General features: G+C 47.4%; 1 protein-coding gene across 1 annotated transcript; it reads left to right on the top strand.

The window, feature by feature from the left end:
- The first annotated feature begins 12,008 nt into the window (after positions 1-12,008).
- Positions 12,009-15,917, top strand: OCM2 (oncomodulin 2). Its single transcript, XM_036424629.2, has 5 exons — positions 12,009-12,511; positions 13,104-13,171; positions 13,744-13,876; positions 14,267-14,376; positions 15,781-15,917. Exons 2-5 carry the CDS (start codon positions 13,111-13,113, stop codon positions 15,804-15,806), a joined length of 330 nt encoding a protein of 109 aa, XP_036280522.1. The 5' UTR covers positions 12,009-12,511; positions 13,104-13,110; the 3' UTR covers positions 15,807-15,917.
- Positions 15,918-23,605: the final 7,688 nt, after the last annotated feature.

Genomic DNA, 23,605 nt, shown 5'->3' with positions numbered 1-23,605 from the left:
TTCCCCGGAGGCCTCTCTTGTCTCCAGACCCGACCCGCAGGCCTGGCTGTGGCTGCAAGTAGCAGAGCGGGGTGGGCAGTCCAGGCGAAGACGCTCTCTTACTTGTCACTTCTTAGCCCAGCCACGGTGATGACAACACTGTCTCCTAAGAGGACACGGAGCCTGCTCTGTCCAGCTGCGAAAGTGAGGGGGTCCACTCTCTCCCCCAATGGGGGGGGCTGGGGTGTCAGAGCGGATGTGACTGAGCCACTCAGTCCAATCCTCTCACTTTCAGATGAGGAAACTGAGGCTCAGAGGGCGGGTCTGCCCAGGGCCATCGCTGGGCTCCCAGACCCCAGGTTTGGCTCCTGAGGAGACCAGCTGGGATATAAGGCGGGAGGGGGGGACGGGGGGGGGGCGCGAGTACCTCGAGAGGCAGCCAGGGCCGAGGTTAAGGGCACAGGCCCTGGGCTCAGACTGCCCAGGCAGCCTCTGCTCTGCCACCTACCAAACCCCGGGACCCAGAACAGCCACTGAGCCCCCATTAAACAGCATTTAGCTTCAAGGAGTTCGGTTGCAAAATGAAGATAAAAAACAGAAGCCGTTTCCTGGGAAAGACGCCCAGCGTCTGCGTGTGGTGAGTCCCACCGCGGGGTAGCAGACAGGAGTCACGGTCCTAAAGGCAGCATGGGGAGGAGGGTATTTGATATGGTCCTCTTAATGAAAATGTGCCGAGTCCCTCCTATCAAACCCCGAGTCCCTTCCTGCCCACCAGGAGGGCTGTCAGTCTGAAAACGGAAACACCGGTGCTGGGAGGGCGTGAATCTCACTTCAGGCGTCTTCATGCATCGCCGGTGCTGGTGGGAACGCGAGGCGGCCAGCCGCTGTGGGGAACGGCGTGGCAGCTCCTCCACAAGTTAAACATGGAATTACCCTGTGACCCGGCAGGTCCACGTCTGGGTAGAGACCCCACAGGATGGAACACCGTTCTCAAAGGGACACTTGTGCACAGAAGTTCAGAGCAGCGTTAGTCACAATAAGTAGCTCAAAGGTGGAGACAGCGCGAATGCCCACCGCGGGATGAATGGAAAACCGAAGCGTGGTCCACACCCGCTATAAACTATCGTCCGGCCGCAGTGGGGGGGCCGGAAATGTCTCTCTCTTCTCCACATCCAGGCTAGAGAGGGTTCCGGTTCCTGCACAGGGGCGACGGGGGACTGAGAAAATGAAAGAGACAGACACAAACACAGTAGGAAAAGCTGGGACTGGGAGGGACCACTGTTCTCCGATGGAGAGGCAGAGCCCCAGAGCCAATACAGTGTGCTTATTTTATACAGCAAAAACCAGGAAGTTTTACTAATTGGGTGGGCCCAAGTCATATTCATTCCTGGTGCTCGGCTGGATTTAGATAACAAAACCCACCCCCTGGCATCTGGGCTGAAGGTCAGGCTGACAACACAGGATTCAGCTGACAATAAGAAATGCCGTGTGCCTTCCCCGGCCTCTCCACAGTGGACTGGTGAAGGAAGCCCACACAAAGGGCAGACCTATGTGTGTGAAATACTCAGAATAAGCAAACCCATGTAGAGAAAGCAGACTGGTGGCTGTCAGGGGAAGGAAAGGGGGGGAAGGGGGGAGAGGGTTAATAGGAACAGCAGCTTACTGGAATAGGGTTTCCTTTTGGGGCGATGAAAATGTTTAAGAACTAGATAGAGGTGGCAGTTGCACAATTGTGAATGTACACTTTAAAATGATTAATGCTATGTTATGTGAATTTTACCCCAATAAACACATACACACACATTCCTACAAGGACTTCCTTGGAAATGGCAGAGGTCAGGCTCCAGGTTTTAGGCTGGGCCATATCTCGTTAAGGACAAAATAAAAAATTAATCCTAAGGGTCTCTGTATCTTTCAGAACCTGGCAGCTTCGACCACAAAGCCTTCTTCCCCAGGCGGGCTGACCAGCAAGAATGCTGCCGGGTCAGGGAAGCATTTGCGGCCTCAACCAGGACGAGAGCAGCCTCGGTGAAGAACTGGTGTTCTCCCCGCTGCTCTTGGGGAAAAGAGACCGGAGCTAAGCCCTGAGGCTGTGCCTCCTGCAGGGACGGACACGCTCCCTGGGCCAGACTCCCAATCAGGAGACTTGCTCTCCGGTCCGGTCTCCGTCCTGACCACCCTGGCCTGGCCCCTCACTGTGCCCTCTTCCTATCGGCTGTCCCTAGAGACCTCCTCAGGCTCTATCCAGGTCCTGACCGAGGGAGCCGAGGCCTCTCCTGCGGAGAGAGGCTCAGAGGGACGTGGAGAGACAGGATGGACTGTGAGAGGCGGGACCCCTTCCTCCTGGAGGCACGTACCCCTCCGCCCTGCCTGCCCAGACCTCTCGGGCTCCCCGCAGTGCACACCACCATCCCTGCCTAACCAGCCTCTCCTTCAGTATTACATAGTCCCTACCCACCACGGCTTCCGTGACCCACCGTCAACTATGATCCAAATTATGAAAATTGCAGAAATAAACAACCCATTTGTTTTAAATTGCATGCGATTATGAGTAGCGTGATGCAATCTCGCGCCGTCCTGCTCCCTCCCACCTGGGACATGAATCATCTGTCTTGGTCAGCAACCAACCGTCACGGTGTAACAGTGCCCATGTCCAAGTCACCCCTATTTTACTTATTAAGGGCCCCGAAGTGCAAGCGTAGGGATCCTAGTAGTTCCAACACGCCGAAGAGAAGTGGTAAAGTGCTTGCTTTAAGTGGAAAGGTGTGACGGGAACAAACACTACATCCAGGGGCCGGTCTTGAAATGTATCCCCAGCAGATCAGGGGGCGACAGTGTTCCATTTATCATGATAAAAGTCCCACTCTGATTTCTTTTGAATCATTCATTTCTGCAGATCCAAGCAGGGCTGTATTGTCAGCCAGGGGCGATGTTGCCACAAGTGGGGGGAGGGGGTGCTTTAGTGGGCAGAGGCCAGGGATGCTATTAAACATCCTACAAAGCACAGGATGGCCCCCAACAAAGAATGATGCTGCCCAAACGCCGACATGCTGAGGCTGAGCGCCCCTGCGAGGGAGGGAGGGCAGTGTGTGTGTGGGGGAAGGGGTTGCAGGGGGGGTAGCGGCTGTGTGTGTCGGAGTTTCTGCTCCCCTCCAAAACCGATGCCCAATGCCCCCTCTGCACAAAGAGCAGTCAGCGACAAACGGGGTCTGCTTCTCCCTTCTCGGAGACAGGCGGCTCCTCACAGGTAGCCGGAACCGCGGGCGGGAAGTGGGCGGGGCGCTGGTGGTTAGCTTCTCCTTCTGGGACTCGCAAGGGGAACAGCTTTCTCTCGACTGGATGTCAGAGTTCAGAATCACAAAGAATGTTGCTGTGCTTAACCTCCTTTGTTTTGAACAGTTCTGTTTCTAAAATTCAACTGCAGTGACTTGTGGTGTGTGTGTGTGTGTGTGTGTGAGAGTGTGTGAGTGTGAGTGTGTGTGTGTGTGTGTGTGTGTGTGTGTGTTTCTGTTACAGGCCCTCACGTGTGTTTTCCGCTCTTTGGGGAGCTACAGAAAGAGAACCAGCATTATTTTGCCCTTGGCTGTGTGATCCTGGTCATAGTTGGACTTAGTTCGTTTCTGGAAGTTATTAAGTCTGGGGGAGGAAAAAAAGGGGGGGGTGTAAATGTGCCAGGGAGAGCTGTCCTCAGCACCTCACACGCCCAGATTAGGGACGGGGTCGCCTCCTCGGGACCCCTGGGTCCAGCTGCCTGTGTGGGCTCAGAAGCAAAGACAACCGGCGACCCCCCTAAGAAGCCCTCCCTGGCACACACGGTGGGGAGGAGGGGCCTGGCTCCTGGCTGCATTCGGAGGCCAGCCTGGCGCGTGACATACGACTTGGCACTCGCACAGGCCCCCCCTCCCAGGCACATCTATTTTGGGGCCTGTGGCTGTGATCACACTCACTGGGTGGTGTGAAAAGCTGAGCACCAGGGCTTTCTGACCCAACGCGCAGGGACACTCCCCTCCCACCCAGGCTCAGCCTCTGGCTCCGGTTGCTGGGGCCGTGAGGACACGTCCTCCTTCCTGAGTTAACGCAGGGCCCCAGGAAGACACCGGGGCTGGACAGTGAAAAGGGACTGGGTGAGAGGAGAGAGCTGGAGGCTTTTTCCTCCCAATACCAAGGGGCAAAGTCATGGGAGTTGAGGGAGGCATGGAGGCAGGAGGCTGGCACTGCCCAGCCACGATTCAGCACCGCGGACAGCGGCGACCCCTGGTGGAGGGTGGAAGCATGCATCTGTTTTCTCTGAATTTTATAAGGGGGAAAAGGTGAAACTGATTGAAAGCTGAGTAGCACCAGACACTGCCCCGGATACAAAATGTACAATCTCAAATATCTCTCAAAAAAACCTTGTCATTACCACTGATATTGTCATTCTCCCTCTGCACAGTGGAGGCACCCGGGTTCCGAATGATGATTTATTACAGCCACTCTGCACCAGGATTAGAGCGGAGGCAGCCTGGCTCCCAGGCCGCTCTGACCCACTTCAAAAACAAAAGCAGGTCCAGCAGTCCCACCCCTGGGCCGATGACCATTATTCAGCCTTTACAAGGAAGGAAACTCTGACACCTGCTACAGCATGGCTTAACCTGGAGGACACTGCTCAGTGAACTCAGCCAGAAACAAATGAGCAAATACTGATGATTCCATTTCTGTGAAGTTCCTAGCGTAGTTAAGTTCACAGACAGAAGGGAGAACGCTGGGGGAGCATATGATGGGTTCTGTTAATACCACCCAAGATCCTCAGAAATCCCTGGATACAAAGAAGGAAAGCCTAGTGTTACGGACAGGACCTTTTGCACAAATACATATAATAGTCTTCAAGCTGCCCGAAGATATGGGATTGGAGCAATTAAAATCTTTATCCAAATGGAGAACAAAAACCAGACAATTTCCCGTTATTAAAAGATTGGCATATGTACCTCACATCTAGTTGTGTACATTCCTTTCATTTCCCAGATTTTAATTAAAAACACAGAGGATTTTAGCACTGCCGTCACTTGTTCATTTACACAGAGCTAGACTCACTTTCTCTAACCGCGCAGGACAGCTGTGGCCCAAGTGCTGAGCCGTTCTCATGGGCTCCTGGGCACTGTTCAATGTGCCTTATTTCCGGAATTTAACTTTCTTCTGTTGTTAGACGTGATTTATGTTTATTAAAAAAAACTGTCTCAGGCCCGGCCCGGGTAGCTCAGTGGTTGAGCATCAACCCATGAACCAGGAGGTCACAGTTTGATTCTTGGTCAAGGCACAAGCCTGGGTTTCAGGTTCTATCCCCAGTAGGGGGTGTGCAAGTGGCAGCTGGTCAATGACTCTCTCTTATTGATGTTTCTTTACTTTTTTAAAAAAGAATAGATTTTATTGATTTTTAAAAATATATTTTATTTTTAATATATTTTATTGAAAGGATGAGAGAGGAAGAGAGAGCTAGAAACATCGATGAGAGAGAAACATCAATCAGCTGCCTCCTGCCCACCCCCCACTGGAGACATGCCTGCAACCAAGGCACATACCTCCGACCGAAATTGAACCTGGGCAGAAACCGGTTTGGCTCAATGGATAGAGCATCAGCTTAGGGACTGAAAGGTCCCAGGTTCGATTCCGGTCAAGGGCATGTACCTTGTTTGCGGGCACATCCCCAGTAGGGGGTATGCAAGAGGCAGCTGATTGATGATTCTCTCTCATCGATGTTTCTAACTCTCTCTCTCTCTCTCTCTTCCTCTCTGTATAAAATCAATAAAATATATTTGAAAAAAGAAAAGAAAAAAAAGAAATTGAACCTGGGATCCCTGAGTCCGCAGGCCGACCTCCATCCACTGAGCCACACTGGCCAGGCTCTTATTGATGTTTCTGTCTCTCTCTGCCTCTCCCTTCCTCTCTGAAATCTGCCTCGGCCTGTGGAGCTGAGGGAATGGCACGGCCACCATTAACTGTATTCACCATGTCCTAAAAAGCACTGGCTTTCAACGGGCAGGTAAGGATCAGTGCCCTCTCCTGTCTAACCAGTCGGGTTCTCTCTCCTCCTCTGAGTCCTAGGACGTTAATGCCGCTTGGCATCACCGTTTTTATTTGGGGGAACAATTGTGAATCATTAGTAAAAGTTCAACTCTCTTAAGCAAAACCAGCAAGAGAATTCACGGTGTCCCTGTTTTCCAGACGGCGTCCTCCACGCTCGCACCCGGGTGCTTAATAATTTAGCCTTTTGGGCAAAGTTCTCATTAGAATAGGTCAAAGGCATGAATAATTCAGGCATCTGCGAATCACACTGGCTCAGCTGTGCTGACACTGGCCAAAAAGAACCTCCAGCACCTCCAGAGAGACTCAGGGTGACGAGATCAGATGACTGGGTCAGGATGACACCGAATTTGGCTAATGGGAGCCCAGGCCATGTCCAGTGGTATCAAACTACCCCGGCGCCTGCCACTTTTTGCAGGTCGTTGAAGTCTGAAAGGTCTCCTGCAAGAAATATTCCTGCCAGGAGATCATGCTCTCCATCTCTAGTTCTTTCTCTCTCTCACTTCCCAGACCCCTCTTTCCCTCCTCAACCCCACACTCCTCCGTTCTCAGCAGATGACCTGGCTCCCAACCCTTATGAGCCCACAGCCAGCGTCTGTACCCACACACCCTGCCCCCCCTCCTTTTCCATAAGATAGACTGGCTGTGCCCTCACTGCGGCAGCTCCTCCGTGTGTCCCTGGGTCCCAGCCCCTCTCGGTCTCTGCTCCAGCATCAAGTTTTCATTGCCCAATAAATCTTCTCTGCTAGTGTATAAACGTGCTGTTATTGATCCCATCTTTCAAATTAATTCACAATGTGTACAGCAAAGAAGCTGTCTCAGTTCATTCAGGCTTAAGGGATTGAACATAAAAGAAAGAAAAAGTGGGAAACCTCATGGACACAGACAACAGTGTGATGACCGCTGGGAGAGGGGGGATACATGGTGATGGATGGAGGAGACTTGACTGGGGCTGGTGAACACACAATACAGTGTCCAGATGATGTGTTGTGGAACTGTGCACCTGAAACCTGTATAGTGTTAACCAGTGTCACCTCAATAAATTAAATGAAAAGGAAAATAAATAAAAATTAAAATAAAACCCCAGACATTTATTTCTCACAGTTCTGGAGGTTGGGGAATCAGATATCAAGGTACGGGAAGATTGGTGTCTGGTGAGGGCCCACTTTTTGATTCACAGACAGCCAGCTTCTTATAGTTTCCTTCTGTGGGGTCACTAGCCTGGCCCATGTGGCTAAATGGCTGATGTCAACCCATGAGAGAGGTCACAATTCAGTTCCCGGCCAGGGCACATGCCCACGTTGCAGGTTCAATCCCCAGTTGGGGGCGTGCACGAGGCAGCTGATTAATGGTTCCCTCTCATCACTGTTTTGTTTGTTTTTCTTTCATTGATGTTTCTCTCTCTCCCTCTTGCTTCTTCTCTGTAATCAATTAAAAAAAACAACATCATAAGGGCACTAATCCCATTTATGAAGGCTCCATTCTCATGATGTAATCTCTTACCAAAGGCTCCACCTCCAAATACCATCCACACAGGATTTCAACACATGAATTGGGGTTTGGGGAGACACAGACGTTTGGTCTATAGCATAAGCACGTGAAAAGACACTTCTCGTTAGTCATTAGGGGAATTCAGAGTCAAACCGCAATGAGATGCCACTGCACACTAACGAGAATGTCCCAGATTAAGAAGCCCAACAGTGCCAAGTGTTGGTGAGGGTGTGGAGGCACTGGAACTCAGAAATATGCTGCCTACGTGCTCAGCACTTCTCATGGGTTTAAGTTGCCTTTCAACGTGTTTTCCCTCCTGAAGTGAATGTTCTTCTGAAAAAAGGTTGGCAGTGTCTTACAATGTTACAACTACCATACGATCCAGCTATTCCACTCCAGCTTCCTCCGTGGGAGAACTGGGATTCCCGAGCATACCCTCATCCTGTGAAGAACAGCCCCGCTACAGCCACCATCCCATCTGGGTCAGGGGCGGGAGCTGCCATGGTTACCATGTTCAAGGACTTCTTGGCAAGAAGCTCCTGAGTGCTTTTTTTTTTTTTTCCACTAAAAACCTGTCCTTGGAGCTTTTGCCATCTGACCAACTCTGTCGTTTATTTGATTAACTGAATGATTTTTGACCAAGGGCAAAAATATGAGGAGAGCCCCAAACTGCTCGGGCAGGTATGAAATGTTAGAGGAGAAAAGAAACAAAATGCGTTAGAAGACTGACTTTTTCATGAACGAGAAATGTGAGCATCACCGTCTCAATTTACCGTTGGGCTGGAGGCAACATTTACTGGACACTGAGTGAGTTAATTAAGGAGAAATCGCAACTAAACCCAACTTAAGGAGTGCTGCTGGCTCTTGCTCCGGGGCCCCCTCTTCTCTGTCTGCTCTCCCCCAGGATGCAGGTGCTGGGGGGGGGGGCTCACTGAATTGCCTCTCCCCCCTCCGAGAATCACACCCCAAGGAAAACCATCCAGTAAGACAAACTTCCAGGAAGGGGCACTGTCACCTCAAAGTTCTGGAGACCTCAGATACCAGAGCCAGGTCCAAGACCTAGGAGACTGTTCTAAAGCCTCACCTTCTTATCTGGACAGGACGTGGGGGCCCAGACTTGTTCTGGCTTTTCCAGCTGTCTGACTTTGGGGAATTTACCCAAGCTCACAGAACATGTTTTCTTTTTTAATTTTATTGACTATGATATCACATAATTGTCCTCATCCCCCCATTCCCATCCCAAATCCCTCCCCACATATGCTCCCAACCCACTGGCTAGGCGCATATGCATGCACACAAGTCCTTTGGTTGATCTCTCCTCCTTACTCCCACCCTCCCCTACTTTCCCTCTGCGGTTTGAGAGTCTGATCGCTGCTTTCTCTTTGAACATCAGTTTTCTTATTCATTGATTCAATGTATTATTATGGAGTGCCTGTTATCTGCCTGGCACAAGGAATAAACATTATTAATTTAAACAATTGGCTAGTTACCTGAGTAAATATTACTGGCTTGGAAATAATAAATATAAAGTGAGCGGTGTGTGTTAGAGAGCCCGGGAGATCTCATCATGTAGACGTGAGAGAATAGAATGTATCTGTATTAGTCTCTGTCCCCAGCTCCTGGCACACAGCTCCTAAGACCTTAGTAATTTCCTAGGACGCAGCCCTCTCCAGACATTAGAACAGAAACCTTCTGTTCTAATATTTTGTCTTTGACTCTGGATCCTGACAGGAGGCTCCTAAATCGCTTCGAATTTCCTGGGAAATTCCTTTCAAGAAGAGGGCAGACACAAAGGGAGAAGTTGGCCATGTGACGGCAGAGGCAGAGACTGGGTGATGCAGCCATGAGCCAAGGAGTGCCAAGGATTGCCAGCAAACACAGGAAGCTAGGAAAGACCAAGGAGGGCCCTCCCCTGGAGCCTTCTAGGAGAGCCTTGAAACACCTGGATTTCAGACTTCCGGCCTCCAGACTTGACAATGGATTCCTCCTATTCTCAGCCACACAATCTGCGGTGCTTCACTGTGGAAGCCCTGGGAAATTCACACACTGGGGCTTTAAAAAGGTCCACCCACCCAGTTTGAGGGGAGTCCAAGTGGATGAGGGCTGGCCAGTCAGGAATACAGTGCAGCTGTTCCCAAAAGAGATGACGGTGCCTCTGGCTAGGGTGGTGAGAGTGAGGTGTGGAAAGAAGACAAGTCCAGGAATGCTTAGGAGGTGACATCTATTGAGAGACTACTCAAGTGGCAAACATTGAAACGTGGTCTTCAGACATGTTCAGGAGCTTTGTCACCGACAAGGTGGGCACAGGCCGTGATGGCACCTAGGACAGGCCAGTGAGTCAGGAGATGGGTGAGGCCAGTGTGGGTGGAGAGATGCCACGGGACTACGGAAGCAGCAGGTGATTGGTGGGGGCCCTGGGTGGAGGAAGTCAGTGGGTTAAGAGGCACCTTGGGGATCTGCATTAAAGCAGGTGGTCAGCTGGAGCATCAAATATCTGAGGGTCCAGGGCCATTGTCCGTGTAACAAAGCCCAAATACACACCCTGGCTTCCCGGCTGCAGACATTGCTAGCCGATCCCAGCATCCACTCCGTCCATGCTGGAGCAGAATGGGCACAGAAGATAGCCTCGCAATCCCAGGACAGGGGTGGGGTTCAGCAGGGGACGCAGCCCTCTCCAGACATTTGCAGATCTGCACTTGGTCCCCTGATCTTCAGAGGAACTGGGAAGATGACAGAGCAGGTGCTTGCAGGACTCCTATTTTCAGAGGAAGCTGAGGCCCAGAAGCCCACAGCTGGCATAAAGGACAGAGCTGGGCTTGAATGAAGATCCATTTCCAAACCTTCCTCCTGCTCTTTCCTGGGAGTGGTTGTGACTTGGCGGCCAAAATAATGAAGACTACTGAACCAGCATTTTTTAAATTGTGGTAGAATACACATAGCACGAACTTCACCATTTTAACCGCTTTTAAGTGTACAGTTCTGTGGCTTTTCCTGTTGATGTGCAATCATCATCATCATCCATCCACAGAACTCGTTCATTTTCCTAAATTGAGATGGACTTGACCAGTAGTCACCATCCCCCTCCCCAACCCCCGACACCCGCCCTTCTACTTTCTGTGTCTGCAAAATTGGCTCCAGATGCCTCATATTAGCGGAATCATGGGTTATTTGTCTTTTTGTGTCAATCATTTTCACCCAGGATTGCGCACAGTGAAATTCAAGTCATAATCTTGGCCGGCGTGCTGATTTAAATGACGTTTACTAACTCTCTGCTATCTTTATTTTCTACCAGAAAAACATGTGTCTTGGTTTAACTCATATGCAGGTTTTTGTGTGTGTTTTTTTAAAATCTCTATGGACAATCATAAAGCCTTCCCTGGGAGGGGAAAAAAGGCTCAGAGAGTTTCCATGACAACTTAATGTCAGAAACCTAAATCAAAACTCTTGAGACTTATTTTCAGAAACTGTTTTCTAAGAGTTAGGCAAGTTGATGCTGGCTAATAATCCTGTTTTCAAGTTGAGTTTTTGGGTGGTGTGTGTGTGTGTGTGTGTGTGTGTGTGTGTGTGTTTGCGTGTGCATGTGTGTTTGCTGTTTTTATGTATCTACTCATTAAATAATAACAGGTCAGGCACGATGCTAGTGGGCACTGGGCCACACAATGTGGGCAGGACAGAAATGGCGCTTGGCCCAAGCTTTGGTAATTTAAGAAATGCTGTCGCTGTTCCTGAGAGAAACTTTTATTGTTAGCACGAGCTGAAGTCCGATGCTGGGCTGGGGGGCAGAGAACAGACTTGGGGCAAACTGAAGATGACCAATCAGATGGCACTGCCCACAGAGGAGTCTGGGGCCTCTGCCTTGAGCCCCTGAGTTGTCTCCTTCTAAGCCACCGAATAGCTCTGGTTACAACATGGTTTTTGACTTTAAAAAGAAGGAAATCCTGGCATGTTACCGTTTGGATGAACCTTGAAGACATGTGCAAGTGGAACAAGCCATCACAAGAAGACAAGCAGGCCATGGTTCCATCTGTAGGAGCACCTAGTGCAGTCGGACTCCTGGAGGCAAAGAGCAGATGGTGGTTGCCAGGGGCTGGGAGGAGGGGAATGGGAGCTCTGGTCCAATGGGCACAGAGATCAGTTTTGCAAGATGAACAAGTTCTAGAGATCTGTTGTACAACCAGCCACATGCCTCTGGTTAATGCTACTGTCCTGCAGGGATACTTAAAATGTGTTTATTTACTGCAATTAAAAAACAAAAGAGTCTAGCACAGCCCTGGCCATAGAGGGGCCTCAATGTTTGCTCAATGCAATCATCTTGCTGGCTCCAGTCCTGGCCTGACATTTTTGCTGCCAATGTTGGTTATGGGGTTGGGAATGGTTGGTGGTTCGCCCTCCGCTGCCTTTTTAGTGTGCGCAACTTAAGATACAGCGGGGAGATAGCAAAGTCAAGGCTTTTCTAGAAAGCCATCTACCCGGGATCGTTCATGTTCTGGACAAGTTCTGTGTCCAGCCGACACACTGACTGTGAGTCTCACTATGGACGGAGGTCGGCCTCCCACGGCCACAGTCTGTTAAAAACAAACCTGCGTCAGGAGGCAACCATTACATCTGGGTGCCCTTTATAATTTACGGATCACCCCACGTGCGCCCACCTCATTTCGGCCGCTTTCTGGCCTCCAGTGCCTTCTCCAGGCGTCACCAGAGGGGTGTGTTTGCAGAACTGACGCCTTCGTTAAGGCTTGTTTTTAAAAATTGGCTGTACCCACCCACCTTTCCTTGAGATATAAATAGAAAAAAAGGAGGCTTAATTAGTAAGGCAAGACATTCGAGCTATGTCCACTTGATCCTCGAAAAGGAAATCTAAGAGGTTCTTACTATCACTTTTTCAATCCTATATAAGGTAGGTCGGTAAGGACGCAAACGCACATCCGTTTTTTTGCTCCTTCAACTCTTTTTTCTGAATTTTCTTGGGGGAAAATCTAAGACGGTGAGTAGCTGGTGGATCCACCAGACCCCAGACTCTTCTTTCCTCCACGCATTCTTGTTAGGCTGGTGCGTGCTGCGCTCAGATTTCTCTGTTCCCATGGAGTTGACACCTGGGGGAATTCTGATCTCCGGAAGATGGGCTTTTCACGTCTCTGATTCCCATCCTTCTGGAGAAATAGCATCTCTCCCAGAGAAGGTCTATCCTTTCCCACGTGGAATTTGCAACATCGCATTTCTCTGGCGGGTGTAGGAAGATGCTATTGCAACTGTAACGTGCTTTACTTGGGAATGGTTTGTAGATGCTTATATAAGAGGTCAATTATGTAAATGTAATTTTGATAAGAAAATGAAATCAAACTGGTTTTCATCTTTGGAGTATATTCGGGAGAGGGCCCTGAGACAAAGATGGCTGCGGTCTTTCCAGTATTTGGTTTCTGTTTGGATATTCTGTCCCATCACTTAATACCACGCTTATTACATTTTTAAAATTCTCAATGAATGTACTGTTTCCACGGGCTAAAGAGGGGGGACTCCCCCAAGATGAGCCTGTTCCTGCGCCCACTCACCAGATGCCCCTTCTCCCGTGCGGACAGGTGGACAATGAGCATCACAGACGTCCTCAGCGCGGAAGACATTGCGGCCGCCCTGCAGGAGTGCCAAGGTAAAGGGCAACTGAGGCACGGGCGGGTTTATCCCTGGTGCTTGCACTTCCGGCAAAGCCACAAAAAATTAACACGTGAACTTTGCCGAAAGTTCATGAGATCAGAGAATAAAACTGTTACTAACTAAGATTACGGGGACATGAGATCTCATTTCTGTAAGGCGAGAGAAACGCACAGTGAGAAAAGAGGTCAGTGGCTGCTATGTACCTGTTTGACTCCAACAATCGCATTCCCCTCCCCGAGGAGGCCAGGATGCCGGGGGCTTGGGGACACGGCCTGTAAAATGGGCAGAGAAGGCACAGGGGAGAAGAGAGAGATGGGGGAATCAGTGGAGAGAAAAGCTGGGGTGGAGGGCAGCAGATGATACCCGAAGCCACCCAGTCTTGGCTGCTTAAGAATCTTGAGCCAGTCGCAGCCCTCTTTGTCTATAAAAAGATCTATTTTTTTTTGAGCAGAGCATCGTTGTGGCTCAATGACACCATTGTTTTTAATAACCCATGCTTTCAGCATCTTGGCCAAATATGGGATGCGGTCCAGTGAGCACCGGAATAACCCTTTCTCTGTTCTTCAGACCCAGATACTTTTGAGCCCCAAAAATTCTTCCAGACATCGGGCCTCTCCAAGATGTCGGCCAGCCAGGTGAAGGATGTGTTCCGGTTCATAGACAACGACCAGAGTGGCTACCTGGATGAAGAAGAGCTGAAGTAAGCTTTGTCCCGAGCTTGTCTGGCGCTGCTGGTGGGGCTGGGGTGCCGTGGAGGCCAGCTGCTCGGCATTTCTTCATGGGAAGGACTGGAGTCCGCGGGCCACATGTGGAAACATGGGCACCTAAGACTGGCAGGGCCAAGAGGAACTGGTTTTAGGGGTTTTCTTTGGCCAATGGACTTAGCAACAAAACTCTTGAAAAAAACTCTCTGAAACAAAATGCCCAGCAAACACTTTCTACAATGAGGGAGAACTTTGCTTGCTCAGACCTTGACTGATGCCCGAAATTGCTGGGAGCAGGTGGTTTGTCGCTTCAGGAGGAAAAGAAAGGGTAAGAGGGGCAGTGCCTGGACTTTCAGAAAATCCCCCGGGTCTCTGTTATCCTGTAGGTTTTTCCTCCAGAAGTTTGAGAGTGGTGCTAGAGAGCTGACCGAGACAGAAACCAAGTCCCTGATGGCGGCTGCAGATAATGATGGAGACGGGAAAATCGGGGCTGAGGGTAAGTTCACACCTCACAGACCATAAAAACACTAGCTCAAGGAGCATCAGGGCACTTGGGCCGTGAGATCAGATGGATGTGGGTTAAAAGCCCCCTTTCTTAACCTTGCTGAGCCTCCGTCTTCTCATCTGTGAAATGGGACTAAAGTGAGGGTGCAATTGATGTAAGGAAAGACTGCCACTGCCTGAGGCTGTACCATGGAAGCTGGTCCCACTGGCCACTGTCTATGAACCAGGAAATATCCTTTACCTGACTAGGGGACTAGGGAGTTGCCTGGCCAATTATTTGCAAGACAGCTTGGTTTGCTTTGAAAATAAGGAAAGGAATCCCCACCCGAGGCATTTGAGCCCCTCTGAGCGAGGGAGGGATCCACATTCTCAAGAGTGTCTCATGCTTAAAGGGCCTATTGTCTAGAGCAGGAAAGCCTCTTAGCTTTAAGAGCTTAAACAAATACGTTTTATTGGATTTCGCCCACAGAATGGACAATGTTACCCAGAGACCACATAACAGGCTGAAACCCCATTCACGGAGTCTTCTGTGAACCCCACTTGTAGCACACTTGTCTGGTGCAGGGTGTGTTCACAGGATTCTGTCCTGCTGCTCGTGTGTTCGCTAGCTACTATGCGCATGCCAATGCAGAATGGATGTGTGGCCTTACGGTGGTATTCTCCTGAAATTAAAAACTGCTCCTTTAGATGCTTATTTTAAAAATCTCATCCACGTGATGCCAGGATTCCTGTGCACACACACGGGGAGGTGGTGTCGCTTCTAGTCTGGGTAAGGAGAGATTGATTTTTTCCAACCTAACCATGAAAGACTTCCAAACAGGCAAAGCTTCCTAGTAAATACGAAGTAAATCCCGTGTTCGATTCCTATCCGGGGCGTCTACGTCATTATTAGTAATATTATTATTAACTTTCAGTAATATAAACTGTTGGGGGCATGGTAAAGATTCAAAGAGAAAAGTGAGTTACAATTCTCATCTTATTAAATGTTTCCAAAACTGCAAAATGTGGCTAAAGAATAGAAGAAAACCTCCCATTCTGTCCTAAACTGACCAGACGAAAAGGTAAAGTTCACGGACTGTGATTGGCCGTTGTACCGAATTCACTCATGGCCAAGGAGGGGGGGCAGGGGGAGGAGGGGGGGGCAGGTTCTAACACAGGGGCTCTGAGCACAGCTACAGGAGGTGCTTACAGGAGACCAGGCAGGAGGAGGAGACACTCAGACCGCCTGCATGTGGTCGGTGCGCTCACACTTCCTTCCTTCTGTGACCTTTGAGGGGCCATGCCCACCACCTGACATTTGCTCCCTTTCTTTCCTCTTCAGAACTTTCTCGGGCCACAGTGTCTGTAAGGGGCTGGGCCATCCCCACTGACCCTGTTCTCACCTCTTCTGTTCTAGAATTCCAGGAAATGGTACATTCTTAAAGAGCCCAGACCTTGGAGATAGACACAATCAGCTGGAAGGCCTCCAAAACCCCAGGAAAATGGGAAACCCCACATCTCCCCCTAATTTATTTATTTACTAACTTCCCGCGGTGTTTAGTGAGTAACAGACTTTTCGGCGGTGGGTTTGCCCTAATGACTCCCGGGAGGCCCTCAGCAGAAACGCCTTTATCATCATCCAATAAAGACACGTTTTCATCACCTGCTGGTGTGTGGGTGTGGTTTTTTCTCAGGAAGGGAGCCGGATGAGAGCACTTAGGGAACTCTTAGAGATGCCTGGTCCCAGCAAGCACTAAGCAAGCAGCGTTTGTGCTGTGCATGAGCGAACAGAGAAAACAGGTTGGAAAAAAATGTCACAGACAAGTTGGCACTGGCAAGCTAGGTTTTTCTCTGCGATTTATCCGCGTCAGAGAGTAATAGGGAGGGGTTTTAGACAGCATAAATCTGCTCTCGCTTATGTGCTTTCTGCCACTGGGTGTTAGGTTTCCATAAGAGAGCTTTAAGGAAAAGCAACTAGGACAAGGCAGAAAAAAGTGGGAGGCCACGGTGGGGGGTGAGGCCCAGGAGGCTGACCATGCTAGGTGAGCACAAGCAGACCCATTTTCAAACCTGTTGTTTCGTTTTCTTAAAAAACAAGCTGAGACTTTCCTGTTCTGACCTGACTCCTGCTGCTCCCCCCCTTTCTCAGCCCTATTTTCCTGGCTTCTATTTGATGCCACCTGAACCAATTACACCGAGAATTGCCTAACATCCGAGGCGAGCTGGGGGGTCCTGTTACAGGCGGTATGGGGGAGGGGGGCGGTCTCGGGCCAGGAAACTCTCCCTGGGCTGCCTTCCAGGTGGCAGGCTGACGCTCTGCTCCGGCTGCCCGCCCCGGAGGCCCAGGGCTCCTGGGAGGAACTGGGCATTTCTCTGGGCACCCTTTTAAAAACTCAGTCTGAAGGCCCTGGGCTCTTCCATCATTCAGTGACCGTGAACCCCCGGCTTTTAGGTCATGTGAGCGCAGCTTTTAAAGTCTGGGGGCGTAGACTACTGGGGGGGGCCTCAAAGTGACTTTAGAGGGGCAGGGTGAACACTTGTTTAACAACCACGTGTTTAATTTATGAGCATTAGAGAGAACAAGCCCGAACACGTGGCTCCAGTATCTGAGACCAGGCTAAGGGGAGCAGGAGACTTTGGAGAGCACAGCGACCTGAAAGACAAGCATCAGTGGGGATGGGATTCAGGGGACAAAACCACAAAGGCAATTTTCAAAAGAGTCAAAATGGGGAAACACAGCTGGAAAGTGAATAAGTCTTTGGGGAGAGCCGGACAACCAAACTGTCACTTTGTGGCGGCTCCTCCATTGCCTCCCTGCACACCCCTGTACTCCACCCTCTCCTCGCCTCACCCCTGCCTGCACTCCATCCTCCTCTCACCCCCTGCCTTCCTCTTGGCTTGTGAAAATGTCCCCCAGACTGCATTTGTCAATCCCTCGAAATAGGAGGGCCTTCCTGGCCTCTGCTGACCTCTGAGGCTTGATTCTTAAAGCAGACGCATTCTGCCCTCACCTCCCACCATACGCAGATGCGCAGATCCTCCCCTTCCTCAGCAAAGGCAGCCTCTGAGTAGCTCCAAGTGATCCCACAGCCCTTCCACCGCAGGGCTCTGGCCACTGTCTGCTTCAGAGAAACATGTGAATGTTGATGCTTAAAAAATAACGGTGGTGAGCTGTTAATTGGTCATTAAAAGCCAGCACCACCCTCTGGACCAGCAGAGGCCGTCTCACCCCCCCAATCGAAGCAAAGATCCTGGGTTTCTCTTCTTTCCTCTCTGCCATTCTCTGTATGAGAATCACGGCCAGAAGGGTCCTTCGGGGCACGGGGCGCCGTGCCATTGGGGCACACTGACGTTCTGCCTCGGGGAAAATGCTTAGAGGACAGATGTATACGAGAGGATAAATTGCCACAAATTGTCCATAGAGTGATGGTCAGCTCTTCATGAATTTGGTTCATTCTACTGTTTCAAAAGTATAATTCAAATTACTTTTGCCCATTTTAAATAGAGTACTTTTTCATTTTTCCAACCCAGTTTTAGGAAATGAATTTTAGAGTCTCTGCCAACAGACAAGAAGTAGCAATCAAAGGAGACATCTTTCTGTGTTTAACACCCAAAAAGTGCCGGGTGGTGTGCTTAAATGAAACAATAATCTTGTCTTTACCCATATCAATGTTTAATTATGTCATTTGGATTTGGGTGTTTTGGGGAGCGGGGTGGGCATTCCATTTCTGAATACAGGTAATAACAGCTCTGGGAGTTTGATCATTTTTGTTAATTAGCACTGTTTTTTGTTTTGTTTTGTTTTGTTTTGTTATTTTTCTAGGTTTAAATATCGCAAAAACAGTAGCATTTCCAAATCTTTGGTAAAGTATGATTTGAAAACAAAAACAAAAAATGTTTTCAGAAACTACTCAACTTTAGTCATTATATAAATTTCATGCAAAGCAAATGGGTCCTATTCAGTATGTCCCTCACAGAAAAAAAAGAGCGAAAGGATATACAGCAAAATGCTAACAGTATGACCGCCAGCTGGGAGGATCACAGAACAGTGAGATAAGACTGGGGCCTTTTTAAAAGCAGCGCTGAGTAATTACAGAACACTCAACACAAAGACGCAGAATTCACTCAGTTATTCACACCGAGCCAAAGGAACAAATTCTGATTTTAATAAGGCCCTGCATACTTACCATGTTCCTGAAATTTTTACTTAGTTCTTTTAGACTCAACTGTAATTCTATATGCCAGGGAACATTTTTAAATATAACACATCCAGAGTCAAATCAAAACTGGAAAAACCCTAAATAAAATCCCAACAACCCAGGAAAGGACTTGACAGGCATCTAAACAACTTCACCTTTGTGGCTGTTTGCTCGGCTGGCCTAGCTTGCAGGTGCCCGCCGACCTGCCTGGAGGAATCATGTATTCTGCCTTTGAAACGAGGGTCTGGGTGGCATTATGGGGACAGAAGTCATGTCTATTCTTTTTCCTGATTGCTTATAAAATAGGGAAGTAACAGTACCTTTAATTTGGACTGTTTTTACTTATCACTTTGTCTCATACTTTATAATAAACAGAACATGATCACAATGCCAGCTTCATGAATGCTCCATCATTGCTGAGGCTCATAAGAAGGATTAAAATATGTCAACTATCATTGGGTGTTTGGCTTCAGGACAGCATATTATAAAATACGTGCATGATTTTTTTTAATGTGTAGGCTTTCACAGCCCCTGCCAGCTCAAATAGAGAGTGTAGCCAACAGGGGAGGTTTCTAAAATACTTGTCTGTTGGTTTACAAGCTCCATAGCTCATTCTGCATAACGACTGCAGTTTAATGTTGTGTAATGAGTACCCGAGAATCCAATTTCAAGCAAAAACCTATCTTCTATCTCCTCTGCTCATGCTCAGGGGTGGGATTACTGTGCAAACACTTAAGAAGACAGATGAAATTGGAATCACCAGGATCGCTTCCACTGGGCCTGTTAATTTATTCACTGGGAAGGCTATTCATTTACATAATGTTGTAACTGGCTTCCAAAAGCAACTTTTTTGGCCAGGGAGTGGATTTTTACATCATTTGCATAGGACTTCTACAATGAATATATGGGTTCATACCTTAAATTGCTTTTGAGTCGTAAAGTATTTGAAGCAGTCAGATGGGAATATGCAGAGACATAAACACCTGTGTACCTATCCTCCTCACTTGATGGAATCTTGATGTGAATTGTCTGGTGGCTTGGTAACCTGTCAACTAGCGTAGGCTGTAGGTACCGTTAGGCTGGGCCACAAGAGCCATTTGGCCTGAGATTTGGAGGGTGGGGGAGAAGCAACTGTCGGAGTATTTATCCTCCGGAAGTCCGTGTGGGGTGGTCACTTACCTTCCAGCTCCCCTCCTTGGTGTGGGCTCCTCCTTCAGCTCCCAGCTCCAGATGTAGGTTTCCTTCAGTGACGAGGGACACCGGCTTTACCTGGAGGACTCCCCATTATCGGAGTTGGGGGTGTGGGACACTGACATGAATTCCAGTCTGTCCTCCTGGGTCCCAGCCTGTCTTCATTCTCTCTCTTTATATCATCGTCCCTTCCTGACTGCCTGCTCTGCAGACATACAAAAAGTAGGTTTATAGTTGTGAGTGCACAAAACAGTTTATTCTTGTATTATTAATTATTAACTATTACAGTATTAGTGTCCCAGTGCACAGATTCATGCATACTGAAAGGAAATTAAGTAGAAGAAATATTTTAATATTGCTATTCACCTTTTCTCTATAATAGAAGTGTTAACCAAATTTGCGATTGACAATGACAGATGCAAACACACAGGTATGATTGATGCCAGCAAGAGCTTTATTATATCACACATGTGTGAGTCAACTTAGCCTTTAATTAGACCTGCTTTCTGATTTAGCCATACTTTTTCCAGCCCAGTGAAGCCCCCCAACTTCTCTTTCAGATAATTGTCAGCAACACAGCAGTAAATATCAACACAAAGCAGATGATTATTATAGATCACACAGGGAGAACGAAGGGTAAAATATTTAAGTGCAGCAGTGTTTGATTATATTCTGCACAGTGAGAAAACCTGGATTCATTTCCAAGTTCCACCATTTATTACTTCTTTTCAGTCGGGTCAAGTTTCTAAACTTTCTAAATCTCTGTTTTTTGACGAATTAAAAGAAAATAAGATTCTACCGAGTCCTCTATCTACCTACTCCAGGACTTCTGTGAGGATCAAATGAAATGAGACGTTAGAAAATGCTTCACAGACATTTGGTTGAACTGTAAAATGTTTGCACCTGGCTATAAAGTATATTGGGTTCCTGGGTTGAAGAAACTCCAAGGAGGCTAGTGGCTAGGGAGAGAAAGCTGGGCGTTGCTATGTGACGTCATTACCTGGTGCCCACAACCACTGTTTCTGGGCGGGCTGGGTTGTAGGCTGCATTTTGCGTCATAGGGTCTTGGCAGTATTGACTGTGATTTGGTGGAGTGTTGTTCCAGGATGGTGGCAGGGTCTGGGTCCCATTTGGGGGAAGCCAAGTGTTGGTTTGTTGGTGCCAGGTGCCCCCTGGTGGTCAGTATGCATCATAGCTACCAGTTGGAGGGGAGGGCAGACACTTGGCCTTTTATATATATAGATTTATTTGTATTATGTCTTTTTATTATATTATTATTTCATATCCTTATCTATGATTTATCTTTTGGGTAATGATAGTTGGTGGTTTAACCTACTTTGCCCACCCCTATAAATGACAATATATTACATGGTTACATAATAGCTTAATTCACGTAATAAACACCTAAAAATCACATTATATATAGAATACATATATATGAATACATATATACATATATATATATTATATATTGTCTAGTAGTTCTTGTTCTCTGATTGAACCCTGACTTAAGAGAGTTTGCTCCAGATTTTTTTTGGTGTTTTTTTTTTTTTTTAATATATTTTATTGATTTTTTACAGAGAGGAAGGGAGAGAGCTAGAAACGTTGATGAGAGAGATACATCGACCAGCTGCCTCTTGCACACCCCCTATCGGGGATGTGCCCACAACCAATGTACATGCCCTTGACCAGAATCGAACCTGGGACCTTTCAGTCCGCAGACCGATGCTCTACCACTGAGCCAAAACGGCATCGGCCAGATTTTGTATTTTTTAAAAAAATATATTTTATTGATTTTTTACAGAGAGAAAGGGAGAGAGATAGAGAGCTAGAAACGTCAATGAGAGAGAAACATCAACCAGTTGCCTCTTGCACACCCCCTACCAGGAATGTGCCCGCAACCAAGGTACATGCCCTTGACCGGAATCGAACCCGGGATCTTTCAGTCCGCAGACCGCTGCTCTACCACTGAGCCAAACCGGTTTCGGCCAGATTTTGTATTTTTAATAAAAAGTATCACACATTAACCTTTTACTGGATTTGTGGTTTGCAAATATTTTCTATTCCATTGGATGACTTCATTTTGTTGATGGTTACCTTTGCTGTGCATAAGCTTTGTAGTTTATTTTTTATTGTTTCATGTACTTCTTGTATCAGCTCCAAAAAATCACTGCCATAACCAATGTCAAGGAGCTTACCTGTTTTCATCTAGTTTTATGGTTTCACCTTTTATGTTCAAGTCTTCAATCCATTTTGAATTGATTTTTTATGTATGGTGCAAAATAGAGATCCAGTTTCATTTTTTTGCATGTGGCTATCCAGTTTTCCCAACACCATTTATTGAAGAGACTACCCTCTTCCCAATATCATTATTGGCTCCTTTGTCTTAAACTAATTGACTATATGTGCATGGGTTTATTTCTGAGCTCTCTATTCTGTTCCAATGATCTTGTGTGTTTTTATAACACCATATTGTTTTGATTACTATAGTTTTGCAATGTAATTTGAAATTAGGGAGTGTGAGGACTTCAGTTTTGCTCTTCATTCTCAAGATTGCTTTGTCTATTCAAGGTCTTTTGTGGCCCCATATGAATTTTAGGATTGGTTTTTGTGTCCATAAGAATTACCATTGGAATTTTGATAAGGATTGCATTGAATTTATAGATCACTTTAGGTAGAATGGGTATTTTAACAATATTAATTCTTCCAATCCATGAACACAGAACATCTTTCCATATATTTGTGCCTTCTTCGATTTCTTTCATCAGTGTTTTATAATTTTCAGTGCATAGATCTTTCACCTCCTTGGTTAAATTTATTTCTCAGTACTTTCTTCTCTTTGGTTGTTTTAATCCTCACCCAAAGATATTTTTTCCAATGACATTTAGAGAGGATGAAAGGGGGAGAGACAAAGAGAGAAACATGGATGTGAGAGAGACACATCAATTGGCTGCTTCCACTATCACTCCAACTGGGCCAGGGATCAGACTGCAACTAAGGTATGTGCCCTTGACCAGAACTGAACCTGAGACCCCTCATCGGTGGGTTGACACTCTAACCATTGAGCCAAACTGACTAGGGAACTATTTTATTCTTTTTGATGCTAATGTAAATAGGGTTTTCTTACTTTCTCTTTCTGATAATTCATTTTAGCAACAACTGATTTTTGTATACTGATATTGTATCTTGCAACTTTACTGACTTCCTTTATTAGCTCTAAGGGGTTTATGGTGCAATCTTTAAGGTTTTCTATATATAAGATCATGTTATCTGCAAATAGAGACAATTTTATTTCATGATTTGGATGCCTTTTCTTTTTCTTGCCGGATTGTTCTAGGGAGGACTCCTGATCTTAGAGGAAAGCTTTCAACCTTTCACCTGTGAACTGTGGGCTTGTCACATGTGGCCATTATTAAGGGATGTATTATATCAATATATCCCTTCTGTACCGAGTGTTTATTGTTGTTTTTTATCATGAAAGGATGCTGAATTTTGTTGAGTGCTTTTTCTCACCTACTCAGATGATTATATGATTTTGACCCTTCATTTTCTTTTTTTAAAAATATTTTATTGATTTTTTTACAGAGAGGAAGGGAGAGAGATAGAGAGTTAGAAACAGTAGGGGATGTTCCCTTGACTGGAATCAAACCTGGGACCCTTCAGTCCGCAGGCTGACGCTTTATCCACTGAGCCAAATCGATTTCGGCGACCTTTCATTTTCTTAATGTAGTGTATCACATATATTGATTTGCATATGTTGAAAATGTCTTTTAAGAGTAAGTAATTATAGTAATAATTTGTTGAATAATGATTAAATACTGGGTGCTAGATGTCCAATTCAAAGTCCCATTT

The sequence above is a fragment of the Pipistrellus kuhlii genome, unplaced genomic scaffold (genome assembly GCF_014108245.1).
Source record: "Pipistrellus kuhlii isolate mPipKuh1 unplaced genomic scaffold, mPipKuh1.p scaffold_m20_p_8, whole genome shotgun sequence".
Taxonomy (NCBI): Eukaryota; Metazoa; Chordata; class Mammalia; order Chiroptera; family Vespertilionidae; genus Pipistrellus; species Pipistrellus kuhlii.
This window is presented reverse-complemented; position numbering and strand designations above follow the sequence as displayed.

Excerpts from the sequence above, each read along its gene's own strand:
- OCM2 (XM_036424629.2), top strand. The coding sequence starts at position 13,111 with ATGAGCATCACAGACGTCCTCAGCGCGGAAGACATTGCGGCCGCCCTG. Across the intron at positions 13,172-13,743 it reads CGCCCTGCAGGAGTGCCAAG|ACCCAGATACTTTTGAGCCC; the intron begins GTAAAGGGCAAC and ends TCTGTTCTTCAG. Across the intron at positions 14,377-15,780 it reads CGGGAAAATCGGGGCTGAGG|AATTCCAGGAAATGGTACAT; the intron begins GTAAGTTCACAC and ends CTTCTGTTCTAG.